The sequence below is a fragment of the Balaenoptera acutorostrata genome, chromosome 5 (genome assembly GCF_949987535.1).
Source record: "Balaenoptera acutorostrata chromosome 5, mBalAcu1.1, whole genome shotgun sequence".
Lineage (NCBI taxonomy): Eukaryota > Metazoa > Chordata > Mammalia > Artiodactyla > Balaenopteridae > Balaenoptera > Balaenoptera acutorostrata.
The window spans coordinates 66,854,363-66,873,750 of record NC_080068.1 but is presented as its reverse complement, the minus strand read 5'-3'; the positions used below and the strand labels follow the sequence as shown (position 1 = coordinate 66,873,750).

The 19,388-nt window shown below is 36.7% G+C and overlaps 2 protein-coding genes across 4 annotated transcripts in view; one reads left to right on the top strand and one right to left on the bottom strand.

Moving 5' to 3' along the window:
- PPAT (phosphoribosyl pyrophosphate amidotransferase) overlaps positions 1-19,388 on the bottom strand; it is a 38,745-nt gene that overhangs the window by 8,167 nt on the left and 11,190 nt on the right. The window contains exons 2-6 of the mRNA XM_007165283.2: positions 7,703-7,769; positions 2,639-2,845; positions 1,519-1,631; positions 1,270-1,415; positions 673-745 (exon numbers count right to left, since the gene is read on the bottom strand). Coding sequence (XP_007165345.1) covers positions 673-745; positions 1,270-1,415; positions 1,519-1,631; positions 2,639-2,845; positions 7,703-7,769 — 606 coding nt within the window. The remainder of the gene's footprint in view (positions 1-672; positions 746-1,269; positions 1,416-1,518; positions 1,632-2,638; positions 2,846-7,702; positions 7,770-19,388) is intronic.
- The window catches only part of PAICS (phosphoribosylaminoimidazole carboxylase and phosphoribosylaminoimidazolesuccinocarboxamide synthase), a 52,034-nt gene continuing 42,066 nt past the window's right edge, over positions 9,421-19,388 (top strand). The window contains exons 1-4 of one of the 3 annotated variants that reach the window (XM_057546700.1): positions 9,421-9,808; positions 14,387-14,473; positions 15,968-16,402; positions 17,539-17,628. In XM_057546700.1, coding sequence (XP_057402683.1) covers positions 9,427-9,808; positions 14,387-14,473; positions 15,968-16,402; positions 17,539-17,628 — 994 coding nt within the window. In that variant the 5' untranslated portion in view covers positions 9,421-9,426. The remainder of the gene's footprint in view (positions 9,809-14,386; positions 14,474-15,967; positions 16,403-17,538; positions 17,629-19,388) is intronic. The other 2 variants (XM_057546701.1, XM_007165285.3) reach the window with 2 other exon arrangements.

Below are 19,388 nucleotides of genomic sequence, written 5' to 3'. Positions count from 1 at the left end.
CAACTAAGCCAGTGCGCCACAACTACTGAGCCTGTGCTCTAGAGCCCATGAGCCACAGCTACTGAGCCTGTGCTCTAGAGCCCATGAGCCACAATTACTGAAGCCCGCACCTAGAGCCCGTGCTCCCCGACAAGACAAGCCATGACAATGAGAAGCCCGTGCACTGCAACAAAGAGTAGCCCCCGCTCGCTGCAACTAGAGAAAGCCCGCACACAGCAACGAAGACCCAATGCAGCCAAAATAAAAACAAATAAATAAATAAATTTATTAAAAAAAAAACACTAGTATTCCTCCAGCAGTAATTTCCATAAATCTGTTACCCCTAAATTCAAATTTAGAATTTAAAACATTAAAAGCCCTATATTTTATTGATTTTTAAAAGCATGAAGGCTAAAGAGAACATTTTTATCCTGGCTTAAATTTTTTGCTCATAACTATTACTTGTTGAGGAGATTCTTCCTTTCTAAAATAAGTCTCATGGTATTTTGAAAACAGGATGCCAGTTCCAGGATTAGAAGGTATTACTGGGTCATTAATGTCAGTGCAACTGCTGAGCACAATGTACAAAAGGAACTGCATTTATAAACATGTATTCTTGCAGATATCAGAAACAAAAAAAATTTTTTTTATTGATGTGGAAAAAGTTGATCTGCTGAGTGAGATAAAACTTACCTTGCACCAATAGATAAAAAGCTACAAGATTCTGAAGACACCACCCATCCTTCTGTTTCTGAAGATTTTTTTTCTGTAAATCACAAGACAATCGATTCAGTTACTGAATTCAAGAACTTTTAAAAGAGGCTACGTATTTCAAGAGAACAGTTAAACACCAAATAGGTAAGCAAAAGAGCTCATAGAATATCCATTACTGTGACTTTAAGAGCATATGGTTCCTCATTTGACTAGAACCAAAGATAAAATTAATCCCAAGATTCCTTCAAACAATATGGTTTCATGGCTTGAATAAGACATCTGATAAGTCAAAAAGAAAATCACTGAAATCATACTGCACAAATGAAAAAGCTGGGCAAAAGATATGAATAGGCCACTCAGACAGGACAAAACAGGAATGTCCATTAAATATATTAAAAATGGCTCAGCTCAGAATACTCAAGGAAACGTACTTTGAAAACTAAGTGCCATTTTTTTCTTTTTTACCTAGCTTTTACTCAATAAGCTCCTTATACCTAAAGATTTCAGGGTGTGCCAATAGTAGGACAATGACTTGGGAAAGCATTATAAAATTATATTTCTTTTGAAGTTCATTACCTTTATCATTTATATCAGATACAGGAATAAGACGACCAATGCACAGAGGACGATTTCCATAAGGATCTCGTACTGCATAAATCACATCTCTGTGCATTATAATCAGCGAGTATGCCGTGGGTGCTTCCTTCATTAAGTTTTTAATCCTGGAATCAATTAAATAATTGAATGAATAATTTTAGTTACAAACACATGCAAGACCAAGCTCTCATTACCAGAGCTGCACACTCAGCCTACTTTTACCATTACCTTGCCACCCAGTCTGGGGTGTCATCTTGTTCCTGAGGAGGGGTATACGCCAGTAACTGTGTGATCATTTCGCTGTCAGAACTTGTTGACAGACCAATACCATGACGCAGAAGCTATTTGGAAAGGAGAAAAGTTGCAGTCATTAGAGGGGAAGCTTTAACTCACCCCTCACCCAATAGCCTGCCAAGAGAAGAGATCAGGCATTGTGTAGATGCTCAGTTAAGGAATCCTGCCTCCTACCAATGGTAGGTATGTATGCATAATAACGGAGAACCGCTGCTGGAGGCAATGGGAAGTGTCTGAATCTTTTCAAACAGGAAAAAAAGGGGGGAAAAAGTGCTTTAGGAGGTATACTGGAAAGCTTTTGAAAACTAAGTTTGATGGAATGTAGACCTGCAGTGGGTGGCTGGAGGAGGGGGACGGAGAAGGCATGAGGGTTTGGGATTATGGTTCTAACTTTTTCAGCCCTCGACACTCCTGACAGATAGGACACATTCCCGTAAGAGTGGCACACTGCAGTGCAGGCTCTCAACTCAGGTTTTTTGGTGGTGGTGACGGTGGCTACCCATCCTCACTGATCACCCCTGATGCAGCGAAATGTGTAGAGGTGAAGTCTAGCATCTGGGTATGGGGTTAGGTGAAAAATAATGACCTGGGTATTGTTTAGGATGGAACTTCCAGTGGTACCTCTAAATAGTGAGTTTTTAAATAATTTTTACTTCATATTTATATTTTTTAAATTGTCTGAATAAAAAAAAATTTTTCATTTCGGAGGAAAAAAACTGTATTATTGTAATGACAATGCCAGAGCTTAAGAAGAGGGCAGGACAAAGTTCTGGGAATACTTAAATCAATTTTCCAAATCTCAACTCCACAGCAGTGCATCAGAATCACCTTAGGAGCATATTAAAATGCAGACTCAGCAACCGGTCCCTCCCCAGACTCTGGGGAGGCATCTCTTAGAATTTGTAATTATAACAAGTACTCCAGCTAATTCTGATACAGTTGTTCTTTGCAGTTAGATAACAGGTAGCAACAATAGGATAATACCCTTTTCCAAGTTCCTCAATAACTTCAGTAATTTATTACAATCATGAAAAAAGCGTTAAAAAAACCTTACCTTTTTCCTTAAGCGAGCAGCATTTACCAATTCACCATTATGTGCCACAGCTATTTTCCCATGAAGTGTTTCAACAACAAAGGGCTGGCAATTTTCTAATTCACAGTTTCCTGTAGTGGCGTACCTCGTGTGTCCAATTCCAAGATTTGAAGTATATAATTTCTTCAAATTGTCTTCAGTAAAGACGTGATTTACAAGACCCATTCCCTTGCAAAGTCAAAGTAAGAGCTCATTTTAGGGAAAAAAACACTAGTAGCATTTTTATATGCCTCTGCTCAGACAATCCCAAATTAGAAAATGCAGTTCACTTAATTTCTCTGTGCTTCAGAATTCTAATCTTAAAAAAAACAAAGGGACTAACCTAATTGTAAGAACTGTGATGCATTAAAATATATATTTGAGGTGAAATTCACATAACATAAAATTAACCATTTTAAAGTGAAAAATTCAGTGGTATTTAATGTAGTCACAATGTTGAAGTGCTTGTTTTATAAGATACTTTTTGATAAAACATTGAAGAACAGATGTACTAAGCGTTAACATTTGTCAAATACAATAAACTAAATTATTTGTAATTTTAAATTAAAGCATGCTAAAGTATTCAAATAAATGACTTGTCTGAGTCAGTCTAGCAAATCATCACTGGGAGAGAAATAAAAATAGGAATGACAAATAGAAATGGTTGACCCTTGAACGATATAGGCTTGGACTGCATAGGTCCACTTTTTCATGGATTTTTTTCAATACATATATCAGAAAATTTTTTTGGAGATTTGCAACAATTTAATAATACTTGGCAGATGAGCCGTGTAGCCTAGAGTAACTGAAAAAAATTAAGAAAAAGATAGGTATGTCATGAATAAAATATATGTAGATACTAGTCTATTTTATCATTTACTACCACAAAATATACACAATCCTATTATAAAATGTTAACATTTATCAAAACTTATGCACACAACAAACACAAACCATAAACTGTGCTATTTGCTGTTTCGAGAAATGTAAACAAACATAAAGGTGCAGTATTACATCATAACTGCATAAAATGAACTGCAGTCCGTACAGTAATACTGTAATAATTTCGGAGCCCCCTCCTGTTAATATTGCAGGGAGCTCAAGTGCTGCAAGTACCCACTTAAAATGCCATGTGACACTAATCCTCTCCGGGTGAGCCCTTCATCTCTACCTCAAGTTGCCTATTGCAGTAAAATGTCTCCTCTCCCAGTTCCTGCGTATTTTTCTTCGTGTTTACTGCAACACTGTAAACCTTGAGTGACACCGTGGGACCCATACAAAGTGCCACTAGTGATGCTGGAAGTGCTCCCAAGAAGCAGTCACGACTTCACAAGAAGAAGTTGGATTGCTTGATGTCTACTGTAGGTTGAGGTCTGCAGCTGCAGCTGCCCCACCATTTCAAGATAAATGAATCCAGCATAAAGACCATTGTAAAAAAAAAGAAAAGGAAATATGCGAAGCCGTTGCTGCAGCTACACCAGCAGGCACAAAAATCTTGCACTTTTTGTTAAATACCCTTTTATCTCATATTGAAAATGCAGCTTTTATGTGGGTGCATGATTGTTATAAGAAAGGCATACCTATCTAATATGATTCGAGAAAAAGTGAAGTCATTATATGATGGCAATGCAAAAGGAAGGTGAAGGATCTAAAGCTGCAGAATTAAATGCCAGCAAAAGATGGTTGGATACTTTTAGGAAGAGATTTGGCTTAAACAATGTCAAGATAACAGGAGAAGTGACTTCTGCAGACCAAGGGGCAGCAGACAAGTTCCCAGACGGCATTAAGAAAATCATTGAGGAGAAAGGATATCTGCCTGAACAGGTTTTTAACGCAAAAAAAAACAGGTTTTAACGCAAAAGTGCCCTACTGTGGGGAATAAAATACCACAAAGGACATTTATCAGTAAGGAAGTGAAGCAATGCAAGCACCAGGATTTAACGCAGTAAGGGATAAGCTAACTCTCCTGTTTTGCGCAAATGCAGTGGGGTTTAGGATCAGGACTGCCCTTATCTATAAAGCTGCTAACCCCCGAGCCTTGAGGGGAAAAGATAAACAGCACCTGCTAGTCTTTTTTTTTTTTTTAAATAAATTTATTTATTTATTTATTTTTGGCTGTGTTGGGTCTTTGTTGCTGCATGCGGGCTTTCTCTAGTTGTGGAGAGCAGGGGTTACTCTTCGTTGCGTTGCGCAGGCTTCTCGTTGCGGTGGCTTCTCTTGTTGCGGTGCCCGGGCTCTAGGTGTGCAGGCTTCAGTAGTTGTGGCTCACAGGCTCTAGAGCGCAGGCTCAGTAGTTGTGGTGCATGGGCTTAGTTGCTCTGCGGCATATGGGGTCTTCCTGGACCAGGGCTTGAACCCATGTCCCCTGCGTTGACAGGCATATTCTTTTTTTAAAAAAATTTTTATTTATTTATTTATTTATGGCTGTGTTGGGTCTTCATTTCTGTGCGAGAGCTTTCTCTAGTTGCAGCTTCCCTGGCTTTCTCTAGAGCGGGGGCCACTCTTCATTGCGGTGTGCAGGCCTCTCACTATCGCGGCCTCTCTTGTTGCGGAGCACAGGCTCCAGATGCGCAAGCTCAGTAATTGTGGCTCACGGGCCCAGTTGCTCCGCGGCATGTGGGATCTTCCCAGACCAGGGCTCGAACCCGTGTCCCCTGCATTGGCAGGCAGATTCTCAACCACTGTGCCACCAGGGAAGCCCGACAGGTGTATTCTTAACTGCTGCACCACCAGGGAAGTCTGGCTGCTAGTCTTTTAACTCATGGTTGTACAACAAGAAAGCCTGGGGCTTCCCTGGTGGCGCAGTGGTTGAGAATCTGCCTGCCAATGCAGGGGACATGGGTTCGAGCCCTGGTCTGGGAAGATCCCACATGCCGCGGAGCGGCTGGGCCCGTGAGCCACAACTACTGAGCCTGCGCGTCTGCAGGCTGTGCTCCGCAACAGGAGAGCCTGCGATAGTGAGAGGCCCGCGCACCGCGATGAAGAGTGGTCCCCACTTGCCACAACTAGAGGAAGCCCTCGCACAGAAACGAAGACCCAACACAGCCATAAATAAATAAATAAATAAATAAATAAATAAATAAAAATTAAAAAAAAACAAAAAACAAGAAAGCCTGCACAACAAGAACACTTTTTCTGGACTGGTTCCATCAATGCTTTATCCCTGAAGTCTGGAAGTACCTTGCTAGTAAGGGATTGACTTTTAAAGTTCTTTTGGTATTGGACAACGCCCCTGCCACCCAGAACCCCATGAGTTCAACATGGTCAGACCCAAGCGGTCAAAGTGGTGTGCTTGCCCCCAAACATATCTCTAATTCAGCCTCCCTATCAGGGGATCATAAGGACCTTCAAGGCTCATTACACAAGGTACTGTATGGAGAGGACTGTCTACGCCATGGAAGACAAACCCAACAGAAAGAACATCATGGAAGACTGGAAGGATTACACCACTGAAGATGCCACTGTTGTTAGAGAAAAAGATGGAAAAGCCGTCAGGCCCAAAACAATAAATTCCTGCTGGAGAAAACTGTGTCCAGATGTTGTGCACGACTTCACAGGATTTACGACAGAACCAGTCAAAGAAATCATGAAAAAGATTGTGGATATGGCAAAAAAATAAAAAATAAAAATAAATATATAAATAAATAAAAATGGGATGGGATGAAGGTGTGTGGGATGAAGGTGAAGATAAGGATCTTGGAGAAATTCAAGAGCTAACAGTCACCATACCAGAGGAATTAACAGAAGATGACTTGGTGGAGATGAGTGCTTTCGAACCAGTGCCAGATGATGAGGAATAAGACACAGAAGAAGCAGTGCCAGAAACAAACTGACACTCTGGCAGTAGGGTTCCGATTATTCAAGACTCTTTTTGGACTTCTTTTACAACACGGACCCTTCTATGATACAGGCACTGAAACTAAAGCAAACCGTGGAACGATTGGTACCACATAGAAACATTCTGGGAGAAATTAAAAAAGCAAAAAAGTCAGACAGAAATTATGACATATTCTCATTAAGTTACATACAGTGTACCTGCCTCTCCTGCCTCCCCTTCCCACCTCCTCCACCTCTTCCACACCTGGGACAGCAAGACCAACCCCTCCTCTTCCTCCTCCTCCTCAGCCTACTCGTTAGGAATGAAGACTACTAGGATGAAGTCCTTTATGATGATCCACTTCCACTTAATGAATAGTGAATCATCAACATACTGTACAGTTAATAAACTTATCTGTTGTGGATGTGTGAGAGTCTTCTTGTGAAAACCTAGTAACTGTACAGCAAAAACCGTATGAGACATTTTTGTGTCACCACCATCACCATTGTCTAAGTAGTCATCATGTACAACATCATGTGCAAGACTGGTATTAAAGTGGATAGCCCATCCTTACATAGGCATAAAGTGAGTGATATTTGATAACGATTCATTTATTAGTGTATAGGCTAGGCAACCATAAAGCAATCATATTGCTGCTTCTTTGTTACCAATGCATGAATTGTTATACCTATAAATATGAATTTTTTCACATTATCTTTTCATTTTTGAGGTCTAGTGTTAGTAATACATATAACATATACAGTGTTCTATATTATTAAGACTACATTAACATAGGTACCGACAGAATTTATCTTGTAAAAAGACAACATAAGCTTATTGTATCGATAAAGGCAGTACTATACTGTAAATGTATTTTCTCTCCTTTATGATTTTAATAATATTTTCTTTTCTCTAGCTTACTTTATTGTAAGAACAGTATATAATACATATGACATACAAAATATGTGTTAATCAACTGTTTATGTTATCAGTTAAGGTTTCCCGTCAACAGTAGGCTATTAGTGGTTAAGTTTTGGGGGAGTCAAAAGATATATGCAGATACTGGACTGCACGAAGGTCAGCGTCCATAACCTGCATTGTTCAAGGGTCAACTATACTTCTAATTACAGATTATTTTTATTCAAAGTTCCTCCCCTCACCAGTATATACTAGTTATCTTTGGGCTATTGTTACCTTTATACTCAACATTTTTTAATGCTTAAATATACCTTGTGTGTTTTGAATGTTGGTATCGAATTCCCATCACTGGTCACAATACCAGCACTCTCCTGACCCCTGTGAATATAAAAAGGTATCAGCTGTTAAATTTACCCCATTGATAAGCTTCTTAATGACTTTTATGAAACATACTTTTCTCAATAACATCCATGAACTCAGTCTGACAACACAGTAAATGCTACTAGCACTAGTGCCACTTCCACATCATGTCATGATGATGACAATGACAACAATTAGCAATAGCAGCAGATGAGACTGAGTTCTAACTAATATGCCAGGCACTGTCCTAAGCATTTACATGAATGATCTAATTTATTAGGCTTTGAAAACAATCCTCTGAAGTAGGTACTATGATTACCATTCACATTTTACAGAAAAGGACAACACTAAAGAAACAGAAGTAACTTGTCTAATGCCACACAGAGAATGGTGGCACGGCCAGGATTAGAACACAGACAATCTGACTTCAGAACCTGTACTTCTGACCTCTGTATTATGTGACCTCTAAATAAGGTTGAGTATGTAGATATAAATAAAAAGCTCCAAATAAAATAGCAGGTAAAATGCTTGTGGGTACTGGAATTATGAACAAAATTTATTTTTTTGTTTTGTTTTGCTTTTTGCACTCATCAAATTTTTTCTGACAAATATCTATCACTTTTGTCTTCAGAAAATAAATGCTACTTCAAAAAACCCCAAGCTGATGAGGCACTCTGTATCTCATTTCCTGCATTAGTATTTTTAGGTGATGATACAAAGAAAGCCAGAAGCTAGGCTTCTAGCTAGGTAGGGTAACACACTGGTAAGACTTAGAGGATCTGCACCACAGTGGAGTACAAACTCAAAAGATACAATAAAGGTTCAAAGTGCTCAACAATTTTTAATAGTTCTGAACAAGTGCTATAAATACTAGATGTTTATTAACAAATTTTTGTTCCAAAGAATATATATCACCGTAGAAATAAAAAGTAAATCTCTGCCATAATATGTATGTATACATTAACAATTAATACATGATTTATTTGGTAAAAAGGATCTTTTCCAAAATTGTAATTGTTCAGACATTTTAATGACAAGAAAAACTACAATATTAAATGTACTTGCAAAGTAAAAATCTAAAAAATTAAAATTGAAGTGATTTTACTAAATGCTTTAAATTTTACTAAAAGCTTACCAATGCTTTAAATACTATGAACTATTATGCTGAAAACAGACATGCATAATACTCTACATCCTATATAAATGAATAATTTGTGACTTAGGATTTATTTATTTAGTGAAATGATGTGGTTTGTAGTTAACCAATGTTCAAAGACTAAGTGATTCATATCAGAGGAGAAATAAAAATGTTAGCCATAAACCTTAGGGCAGAAAGAACCTCTGCCAACCATTTCCAAAACAAACAAACAAAAAATCAACAATCATATAGTAAACTAGAAATAAAGACAAAAAAAGTTTTCTTTCCCTTTCCTCTCAAGGGTAATTTTTCCTTTAAAGCTGAAATGAATAACATTAGGAATCATTTAGGTCCAGGCTTCTTTAATCACAAAGCCTGCTTATTTGGCAGTTTCTCAAGTTACTCCCCTCAGGCAGCTTGAACCAGTTAAACTAGATCCTTTCAGCTCTTCAGAGCTTATTGACAACCAGCCGTCTGGTTTCCTAGGAAACAAAACCTTGGCTAGAAATAGTGAATCATTTCCAGGTCACTTTCAACATGGAGAGTGGAGCAGGAAAGCACTGGACTGAGGAAGAGGTTAAAGCTTTGCTAAGTATCTGGGCAGAAAAAAATATACGAAAACAACTTTATGGAACACTGAGAAATAAAGGAATATTTATCTACATTGCTAAAAGGCTGCAAGCACTAGGAGTATACAGAGATTGGAAACAGTGCCGGGCAAAGTACAAAAATCTCAAATATGAATACAGAACAGTTAAATATGCCCACAACTCTGGAGACAGCTCTAAAACTATGAAGTTCTTCCATGATTTGGATGCGATCCTGCAGTATGAACCTGCCACACAATTAACAGAGGAAGATGCAAATGACAGGTGCCTGGCAACGCTGAGCCAAAGTACAGCTCCAGAGATCACTGAAGGTAAAAAGAAAAAGTACCATTCTTTTGTTTTTACCTAACAAACTGTAAAAGAACCAGACTTGAGTCCATATGATAAATATAGCCTGAAATATCAAGGTTGAGAAAAATAACTGACCTGTTATGTATATGCTATTTTGCACAAGGTAAAAATTAATTTTAAAAAAGAGTTTAATGCCAACCATTTAAAAAATCTGTAAAATACAGGAAAAACACATTAAAATGACACCAACTGCTAGTGCCAACTGCTCCTTACCCATGTTGATGCAGTTTTTGGAAAATGGATTGGGTTCTGAAAATATTTTAAGTCTTAATTTTAGGAGTCGTGAAAAAAAAAAAATATTGCTCAACTGTTGTTTTCCCACAGCTCCAAATAAGACAGAACTTTCTGCTCTATATTATGTTCCCATTTTCCTAAATTTATAAATAAAAGCACTAAAATACTAATAACTGATAAAGAACTTCAATACTTGTTTGGAAGAACATCTCCATTTTAACAGTAAGTAAAACAAATAGATTTGATAGATTAAATGATTTATGATTAAATGATTTAAATACTGGCATATCTCAGGGATATTGTGGGTTCAGCTCTAGACCTCTGCAATAAAGCAAATATCCCAACAAGGCAAGTCACACAAACTTTTTGGTTTCACAGTGCATATACAGTCTGTTTACACTATACTGTAGTCTATTAAATGTGTAACAGCATTAGGTCTAAAAAAAACCCAATGTATATACCTTAATTAAAAAATACTTCATTGCTAAAAAAATGCTAACCATCATTTTAGCTTTCAGTGAGTTGAAGCAGTAACATCAAAGATCACTGATCACAGATCACCATAATACAATTAAATAGTTTGAAATATCTTGAGTTACCAAAATGTGACACAGAGACCCGAAACGAGCATGCTGTTGGAAAAATGGCGCTAACAGGCTTGCTTGACACAGGGTTGCCACAAACCTTTAATCTGCAAAAAATACAATATCTGCAAAATAATATATGCCTTATTAAAACAAGGTTCTTGAGCTGTTGTGTTGTTAAACCCAACACTATTTACATAGAATTTGCTCACTGTGAAAGCCGAATGCATCACTAGGCAAATTGGGAAAAATCAATGGCAGTAATGAGATTTCTCCCATGGCCAAAATCTTAAGAGTAGCTATTTTTAAGAACAGAGTTGTTCAATTCAATTCAAAATCTGTTTAATACCTACTGTCTGTGTACACCGTGTGCAAAGCAGTGAGTTACATGCATTCATGGATATAACCACAGAAAGGAGGGAACTGTGAATAAATGTAACCCAAAAGAAAGTGGTAAGTGGTATAATAAAGGTACCAAATAAGAAGGGGGGTTAAAGATGAGAGATTACAGTTGAGTTAACTTGGGTTATCTGAACTTCGTGTTTAAAGCTCAATAATAAAATCCTTTGGTAAAAAATCCACCCAACTTACTGCCTTTACACTTCTAATACCAAACCAAATTCTGAGAAAGCTTTGCAGTCATTACCAAGTTAAACAGTAATTATATTATTTTATTCAGTTAATCACTCTGCACTCATCATCATCTAAATGCTTTAAGTATTGATTAACAATAAGTAAATCACTCACTGAGCTTCTGAAAGGCCTTGATTTAACCATAGATTGGCGTAATGAAGATGTGATGCTAGTATCTCCACTTCTTAATGGGATCTTCTAGCCCTTTCAGCTACTTGCATGGCTCCAAACTCCCCATTTCACTCATAAGCACAGGGCCCACAATACACCTTAACCATGTATGTTTAGGGTATGTCAAACACCCAGTTCTAAAACCAACTCTCTTTCCCCATCAAAACTGATCCTCCTACAAATTGCTTCCACCTTACTATCACTATATTTCTGGTCACTTAAATAGAAATGTTTGAGACAACCTTGATTTTTGGTCAGTCACTAAGTCCTTAAAAAAAAATCTACTGACGTGTTTCATAAATTTATCTCTCTGCTACATTTTCATTACCACCATCCAGAACTTCATCATCGCATGGAATATTAGGATAACCTCTTAACTGGCCTCCCTAGTTTTCAGGCCCTTCTCACATTATCTTCCACAATGCCACTGATTGTTTTTATACAATTTTTTAAATTATAAAATTACAAAAAAATTAGCATTTTGTTTACGTTTAAAATAATCTTTAAATTATACCCAGAATTGACCATAATTTAGGGTTAAATGTTACTTAATGGTTCCATAATATTTAACTGAGTGCATATACCAGAGTTTGGGTCTTTGCCCCCTTATATAACGGATGCTGCAATCGATTACCTTTCTCTTTTTTTGGCCACACCGGGATCTTAGTTCCCCAACCAGGGATTGAACCTGGGCCCCAGCAGTGAAAGCGCCACATCCTAAACACTGGACCGCCAGGGAATTCCCTACAATCAATTATCTTTTGTCCAAATTTAAAATTATTACTTTAGGATAGACTATCAGAGTTCAATTTCTGGTCGGGGGGGTTATAATTACTTTGAAACATATTGCTAAAATAACTGCTTTCCAAAAGAATTGTACTTTAACAATGAGACTGTCCCTTTTATAGAACCCTGTCAAGTAAGATTATGGAGTGAGGTTGAAAGGGGGAGAGACTTTGCTAATTTAATAAATAATGGAGTATGCTAATTTAATAAAGAACTGAGTACAACAGTGTATGCAATAAATTACTTTGCGTTTGTTTAATTACTAGTGCTGTGGAACATTTTCCTACATATTTATTCAGTTTTACAAATTGACTGACTGTTCATGTCAATTGAGGTCTTAGAAAAATCTGCATGACCTCTTTCGCCTTACAAGTTTGGCTGATTTTTATTAAACCCACAAAAGTTGAAAGTTTTAACATAGTCACATAGTTTCTTTTCTAAGGCTTAGAAAGCTCTCCTTTCTCCAGGTCTAATTCATTTATAATGTCTTCTGGTGTTTTTGGTGGAAGCAGCAGAATTTTTATTGGTGTAGGGTAAAAAGAGGAAGGGAAGGAAATGAACGTGCCTTTTCTACTGTTGGGATCAACCGCATTCATGCAAGGGGTAAGGACAGAGGATCTGGTCCCCTCTGTTAGGCAGCAAGTAGTCTGACTGAGCCTTGGCAAAAGACCCAAACACAAATTCTAAGATGCTTCATGTTCCGGAAATTGTAATTATCCTCAACCTCAGAATACCTTTGGCCGACTGCGGCCAAATCATATTCCTTCACTGAAAGAAAGTTTCCGCTCTCTTTCCCTCCTCTTCCTATATACAAATGCATTAGGAATAATGACTTAAGTGTTTCAGTTTAAAATCTCCATGCCATGGGACCCCGACATACAATTTTGGGATTCATGCTAGGAATGACCAATCTAAGGGAAAAAAAAGAGAAATCCCCTGAAGAAGTTGGGGAGAGACAGCTTTTCTTTTTTCCCCCCACCTATATGTGCAGCTCCAGGACCTTTTCAGTAAATGAAAGTAGGCCCTAAAGCAGATAACAGAATAGCAAACCCTACCCTTCCTTGCTGTTCTCATCAAGCTCAGTTGTTAAATTACCTGGGGATATGAATATCTTTTGTTCTTCTCTCTAAAGAGAATTCTTATGTAACTTCAGTTTTTATTTCCCATATTCCCAACTAAATCCAAAACATTCCCTAACTGCAATTTAGCCTCAAATAATTATGAAACTTGATTTAAAAACTGACAATTTTTATTTTGAGTTTTAAATTTATATAATTATGCCACTTGAAAACACTGATACTTCCCTTATTTTTCACTTGTTTTTTTAAAATATAAGAATCCCCAGTATAATCTTTAAGATGATAAACAGCATTCATTTTCTTATTCTTTAATGTAATGCCTTGTAATTATAATGGTGAATAGTGATTTTAAAATGAACGTTTACACCATCAAAATCATACCTAACATTTGATCTCCTAATGTAAAATATAATGCTATTTCTGTTACTCAGTAAAACAAAATTAGAAAAACATGTGGAAATGATATAAGGAGATCAAGGAAGGATGTCTTCATATTTCAAGGCTGGCATGGTTCTTTTAAATGGTACATTCCTTGGTCCATTTAAGCAAAACTTAGATTAATTTCTGGAAAGTTTAGTATGTATCCATCAACTAGTTACATAAGATACATACAAACTCAGCTATTTGACCATATATGACAATAAAACAAGATTTTCTGATTATCTCATTGCAGGATTTCTCTCTCACATTACCATATCACTTAAAGGGCCAACTATGTTAAAGCACCTAAAATACAAAAAAAAGAAAATACCTCATTTTAAAGACGTAATTTAATTTGAAAACTAACTACAACCATCTCTAGAAACTTATAAAATAAGCAAACAATTCTAGTGGAAGTTCAAAATGTCAATAGGATGGAAGAAATTAGATTTCTCTTTATGTACATAAATATTTAAACCATATTATACCACTATTACAAAAAGCATCTACCCTAAATCTATAATCCTTCATGAATATGAACAAATTCAACTCAAACTATTAGCATTATCAGTTATAATCCAATTTTAATTTTCCTTCGTACTTATTTCTAAAAGGAATGCTCTCTTTCCAGGCAAAATGTCAGTTACATCAGTAGACAAGGAAGACATCCCAGGAAATCCTTTACTTTTGGTTTCTCATGTCAGACCAATGGAACTAGGTAGGTATGGTATGGTGGGCCAAATATGTAATGAAACTGATCCAATTTCAAATTGGAAAGTAAGATTGGTTTCAAATCCGAGAAAATGGATGCGTTTTCCTGGTAGAAACACTTAAGATTAATTTATGTTTCCCTCTTTTTTACCAACCTATACAAAAAAAAAAAAATCATTTCTAAAACAAATGATTTCCTTAACAAAATGTAAATTGCCTGGAAATATTAGCCTTCAAACCTCCAATCTTTATTCTTTAAACATAGTAAGGAATCTGATGGCCAAAATTACACATAGTAAGTGCCTAATATTTAATGAGCATATGATTTCAGCATTCCTGGGGTCTAAGAAAACCAGAATTTTATATTTGAAAGTAAATAATATCAAATCCATAATGAAGTCAAGGATGATTTTATTCACCCAAAAAGTCAACATAAATCTCCTTCTTGCTTCTAAATTCTTACTGAAAGTTAATCCAAGTATGGAAAAAGACTGAAAAGCATCTTAAAGAAAAGAAATTAAATACACCACAAAATAAAAACAACTCCGTACCTCAAGTAAATACGATAGTGTTTTTTAATGAGTAATGTTATGGATGCTGAGGTCTGAACTACCTTTTTATTAAACATGAAATCTGAGAAAAACAAGATAATGGGTTGTTAAATAACCAATATAATGTCAAGTAATGCCATTACCATAAAACGAGTTGCAAAACTGTACCAGAGATGTAACACAAAGTTATTAAAGGATTTATAACTAAGTGGAGACATTCTGCCTAATGCATTATGAAATTTCTGGCACATTTCCTTGCATTGAAAGAATGTAATATTTCACTTTGGCATTTGATCTTTAACCAATGGGACATCTTTTATTTTCACAAAGAGTAGGAAGCACCAGTTATTAATGTGCCTCTTCCAAGCCCTTCATTCATGAATATTCTTGGTTCTCAACCCTGAACTGCACACTAGAATCACAATCCAGGGATGAGGGGTGAGGGCAGTGGTTTATAAAAGCTCCCTAGGAGATTCTGATATGCAGCAAATGGAAACCATTAGATAAAGAAAAAGCATGGGAAGGAGATAAATTGCTCACACCTATCACGAAAAAGTTGTCTTCAACAAGCTGTTTTCTTATGTAATTATATTTATTGCTTTTGACAAATAAATATTACAAAATTATATATTCGACTTTCACTATATACTAACATACATCCCACATACTAAAGGAGTGGAATGGAAGAGAAAGAAACGATAGAGAAGAAAGTTGATCGAAATGTAACTAATTAAAAACACAGCTTTATTAAAGCCAGTCACTGTCACGGTAAGGAACAGATTCAGGTTCTGTACTTCCATTTCCCAACTAGTTTAAGAGAAAAGCTAAGCTACGATTTGCATTCCATCTCCTACAGAGAAAATTACTTCCTTTACTAATGTTGCATCCAATTATTTATCTTAGCTGACGTATGTAACCCATATATCTGTTTCCCTCCCCACCCGGTACAGGTAACTCTACACCAATAATGGAACCCCCTAATCATCCAACTTTCATTCCAGCTGTAGCAAATGAAGGAGGAAAACACTGGACTGTGCCAGAAGTCAGGGCTCTAATAGGCATCTGGTCTGATAAAGGCATACAACAACAACTAGAGGGAACAGTGAGAAATAAAAGGATATTTGAACAAATTGCTGCCGAGCTTCAGAAACTCGGAATAGAGAGAGACTGGAAGCAGTGCAGAACAAAGTACAAAAACTTAAAACATGAATACAAGATTGTAAGAATGGCTCAAGACCTAGGCATGACTAAGAGTATGAAATTTTTTACTGAGTTGGATGCTATTCTGGGACACAGTAAAACAGAAAACTCACAAGCACAGGAATCCCACGATGGAAAGCAAGCCACAGGATGTGCCAATGTAAAAACGGAAGAAGATCAGACAGGTAGGAAGGCAAAGAAGAGTAATCTTAACATCATGCTGCCATATAAAAAAAAGGCAATACGTGAATACAGTCTAAGTTAAATAGGTTTCATTAACTGCTATTCAACAAGCTAATTGCTCAATTTATCATGAAACAGATTTCACATATATTTGATCAGAACACAGAGAATAGTACAGAGTTACACAGAAGGAGGAAAGAAGTTTGAATTTCTAGAAGTTTAAAAAGACCAATTTTAATAGAGCAAAAACGCAATTCCAGATGGCAGAAGTTAAAGCAAATTTTCATACTGGTTGTGGTAAAATCATGAGTAAACAGAAAAGGGGCAGTGAAAAACTTAGAAAAATACAGAACCTGTGAGAATGTAAGTGTGAGTTGTCCTGGGACACATCATAAAGTTCTTCAAAATGAGTTTAACCCAAAGAATTGAGATGCAATATACACAAAGACATGACGGACAGCATGAAATAAACTGCATGAGTTCTAGGCCAGGAGTCAGGAAATCCAAGTTCTAACTCAGTCTCTGTGGAACTTTGAACTCACAAGTCTCTCCTCTAGACCTGACTATGTAAAATGGCGGACTGGACAAGATGTTCTTAAAGACCTCTACCAAACATAATGTTTCTAGATCTTAACATCATTAAATGATGCAGTCCTAATTCTTAAGAGTATGAGTGTGTGTCTACGGGAAAGAGAGGGAAATGATAGAGAGTTAGGATTGGGAAATGGTGGTGAGAAGTCCTAAAATGTTTCACTGGTGGACAAGAAAAGAAACTGGTCTGCTGGAGAACTATACATCTCCCCCATTAAAATTAAAATGTAAAATAACTGGTGATCAAGTAGCCCAACAGCAGCGGCCTGATTATGTTCATACAGTAATTGCTGGAGGTGCAGCTGAAGATGACTGTCAGTTTTATGTCAGAAGACCTAGTAAGAGATTTGTAACACCAGATATTTATAGTGACCTAAGACTAAAAAATATGTTTAAGGATGGGGAATCTAAGCTACAGAAAAGTAAACAACCATAGTTTTTAGTATCAGGTTCACTCTAAAGGGGAAAATAATATATCAGAACTTAAAACACAAATCTGAAAGTGAATAAAAAACAAACCACCATATATCCCACTATGTTCATACAGTCATTGCTGGAGATGCAGCTGAAGACGACTTGGTCAGTAATATGTCAGAAGACCTAAGAGAGACAGATATGAGACAAAGCCCTGGCACAGGTAAAACAATATTTGTTTTTGTTTTTTTTTTTGGTCTGTGACAAAATACATGAGATGTTATTATAAGATGCTACTACAGACTGAACTGTGTCACCCCCAAATTCGTATGTTGAAGACCTAACCCCCACTGTTATTACATTTGGAGATGGGGCCGTTGGGAGATAATTAGGTTTAGATGAGGTCATAAGGGTGAGGTCTTCATGATGAGTTTTATGGGGACATGTGTATGCATATGGCTGATTCGCTTTGTTGTGCCACAGAAACTAACACAGTATTGTGAAGTAATTATACTCCAATAAAGATCTATTAAAAAAAAAGAACATATACGAGAATGTTATAACATTATGAAGTACTGTTGGATAATACATTTCCAAAATACAGAAATGGAAGGTGGAAATTATTAATGACAGTAAAGTTCCCTAAGGCTGTTGTTCTCAAGGTGTAGCGGTATCAGCATCATCTGAGAACTTATTCAAAATGCAAATTCTTGGGCCCCATCCAGACTCAGAAACTCTGAAGGTGAGGCCCAGCAAGCTGTTAAGTACTTCAGGTGATTCTGATATATGTTCAAATTTGAGAACCACTGCCCTGTGGTATAGGGTAGTAAGGGGATGAAGAGTGTTTCCTATCAGATGGTTTGCCTTTTACACAAACCAAAATTGGGGGAAGGGGATCACTAAGCCCCCAAGCAGAAGCCTAGCCATCACAGACCTTGTATGTAGTCTTTCAGTCCAAAGCTTCATAGAGCCTTGGAAAGTATAAAGACCAATGCTGATTAAAAAATCAGGTGCCCCACGGTCTTGGCAAACTTCAGATAAAAAGCTTGGTGGGAGAAAGAATAGCTGCCAGAACACTGACAGGTATAAATGGAGAGAAATTAAGGAGACTAACTAGACAGGAATGTGCAGCTGACTAGAGTGAGACAACAAAAGTAAACAAAGCTCTGTGCTCCTAAGGATTCTAAAGGTATCACTGCAATGGCCCTTGTCATTAGGAGTTAAAGTCAGATTACTACGTATAGTGTTTAATAAGGCAGAAGGATTTCCATGAAAAAAGTTAAAAACTTTAGCATTCAGAAGATGTAAGCTTGTTAGTCCTTTGGAAAACTCACTTAAGTAAACACCTCAAGATAATTTTTTATATGTAAAAGGAAAATATTAAGTCGGATGTAAACTGATAGGTTTTAAAAAGTTGTTTGGTATGTTTACATGTTAGTATGGAATATATTTAGATAATATGAAACAGGATGTTTAGAGTCATTCTAGAAATAATGCTATTTTAAACTTTCAGATGAAAATAAAAGCAAAGGTATAAACCCACATGGATCTCAGCAGCTAAATACGTATGAAAACAATTTAAATAGGCAAGAATTTTAGGCACACCTGCAATATATACCTCTTGATGCACAAGTTGCCAGTCCACTATTTGGAAGATTGTTCTGTTGAGGTTAAAGACATGGATATTTATCTTTAGAAAAAAAGTTCACATCAATAGGTAGAGGTCACCTCATTTTGTTTTTATACATTTTACTAATAAATATTATTATCGGAGTTGCCATTGCTCCATATTGTTAATGTTGACACTTGGTCATAAAACCGATCTCCCAAAAGTAACACTTTCCTACCTTAAAAGTATACTATAAGCTTCTTTCGTATTTCAAATAAAAATCCAGCTAGAGCTGTGGACCCCTGAATTCTGGATAACTAAGTAGTTCCCAACTTAGAACTCCTGGAGATTTTGGTTTAGTGTGTGTTGTAGAG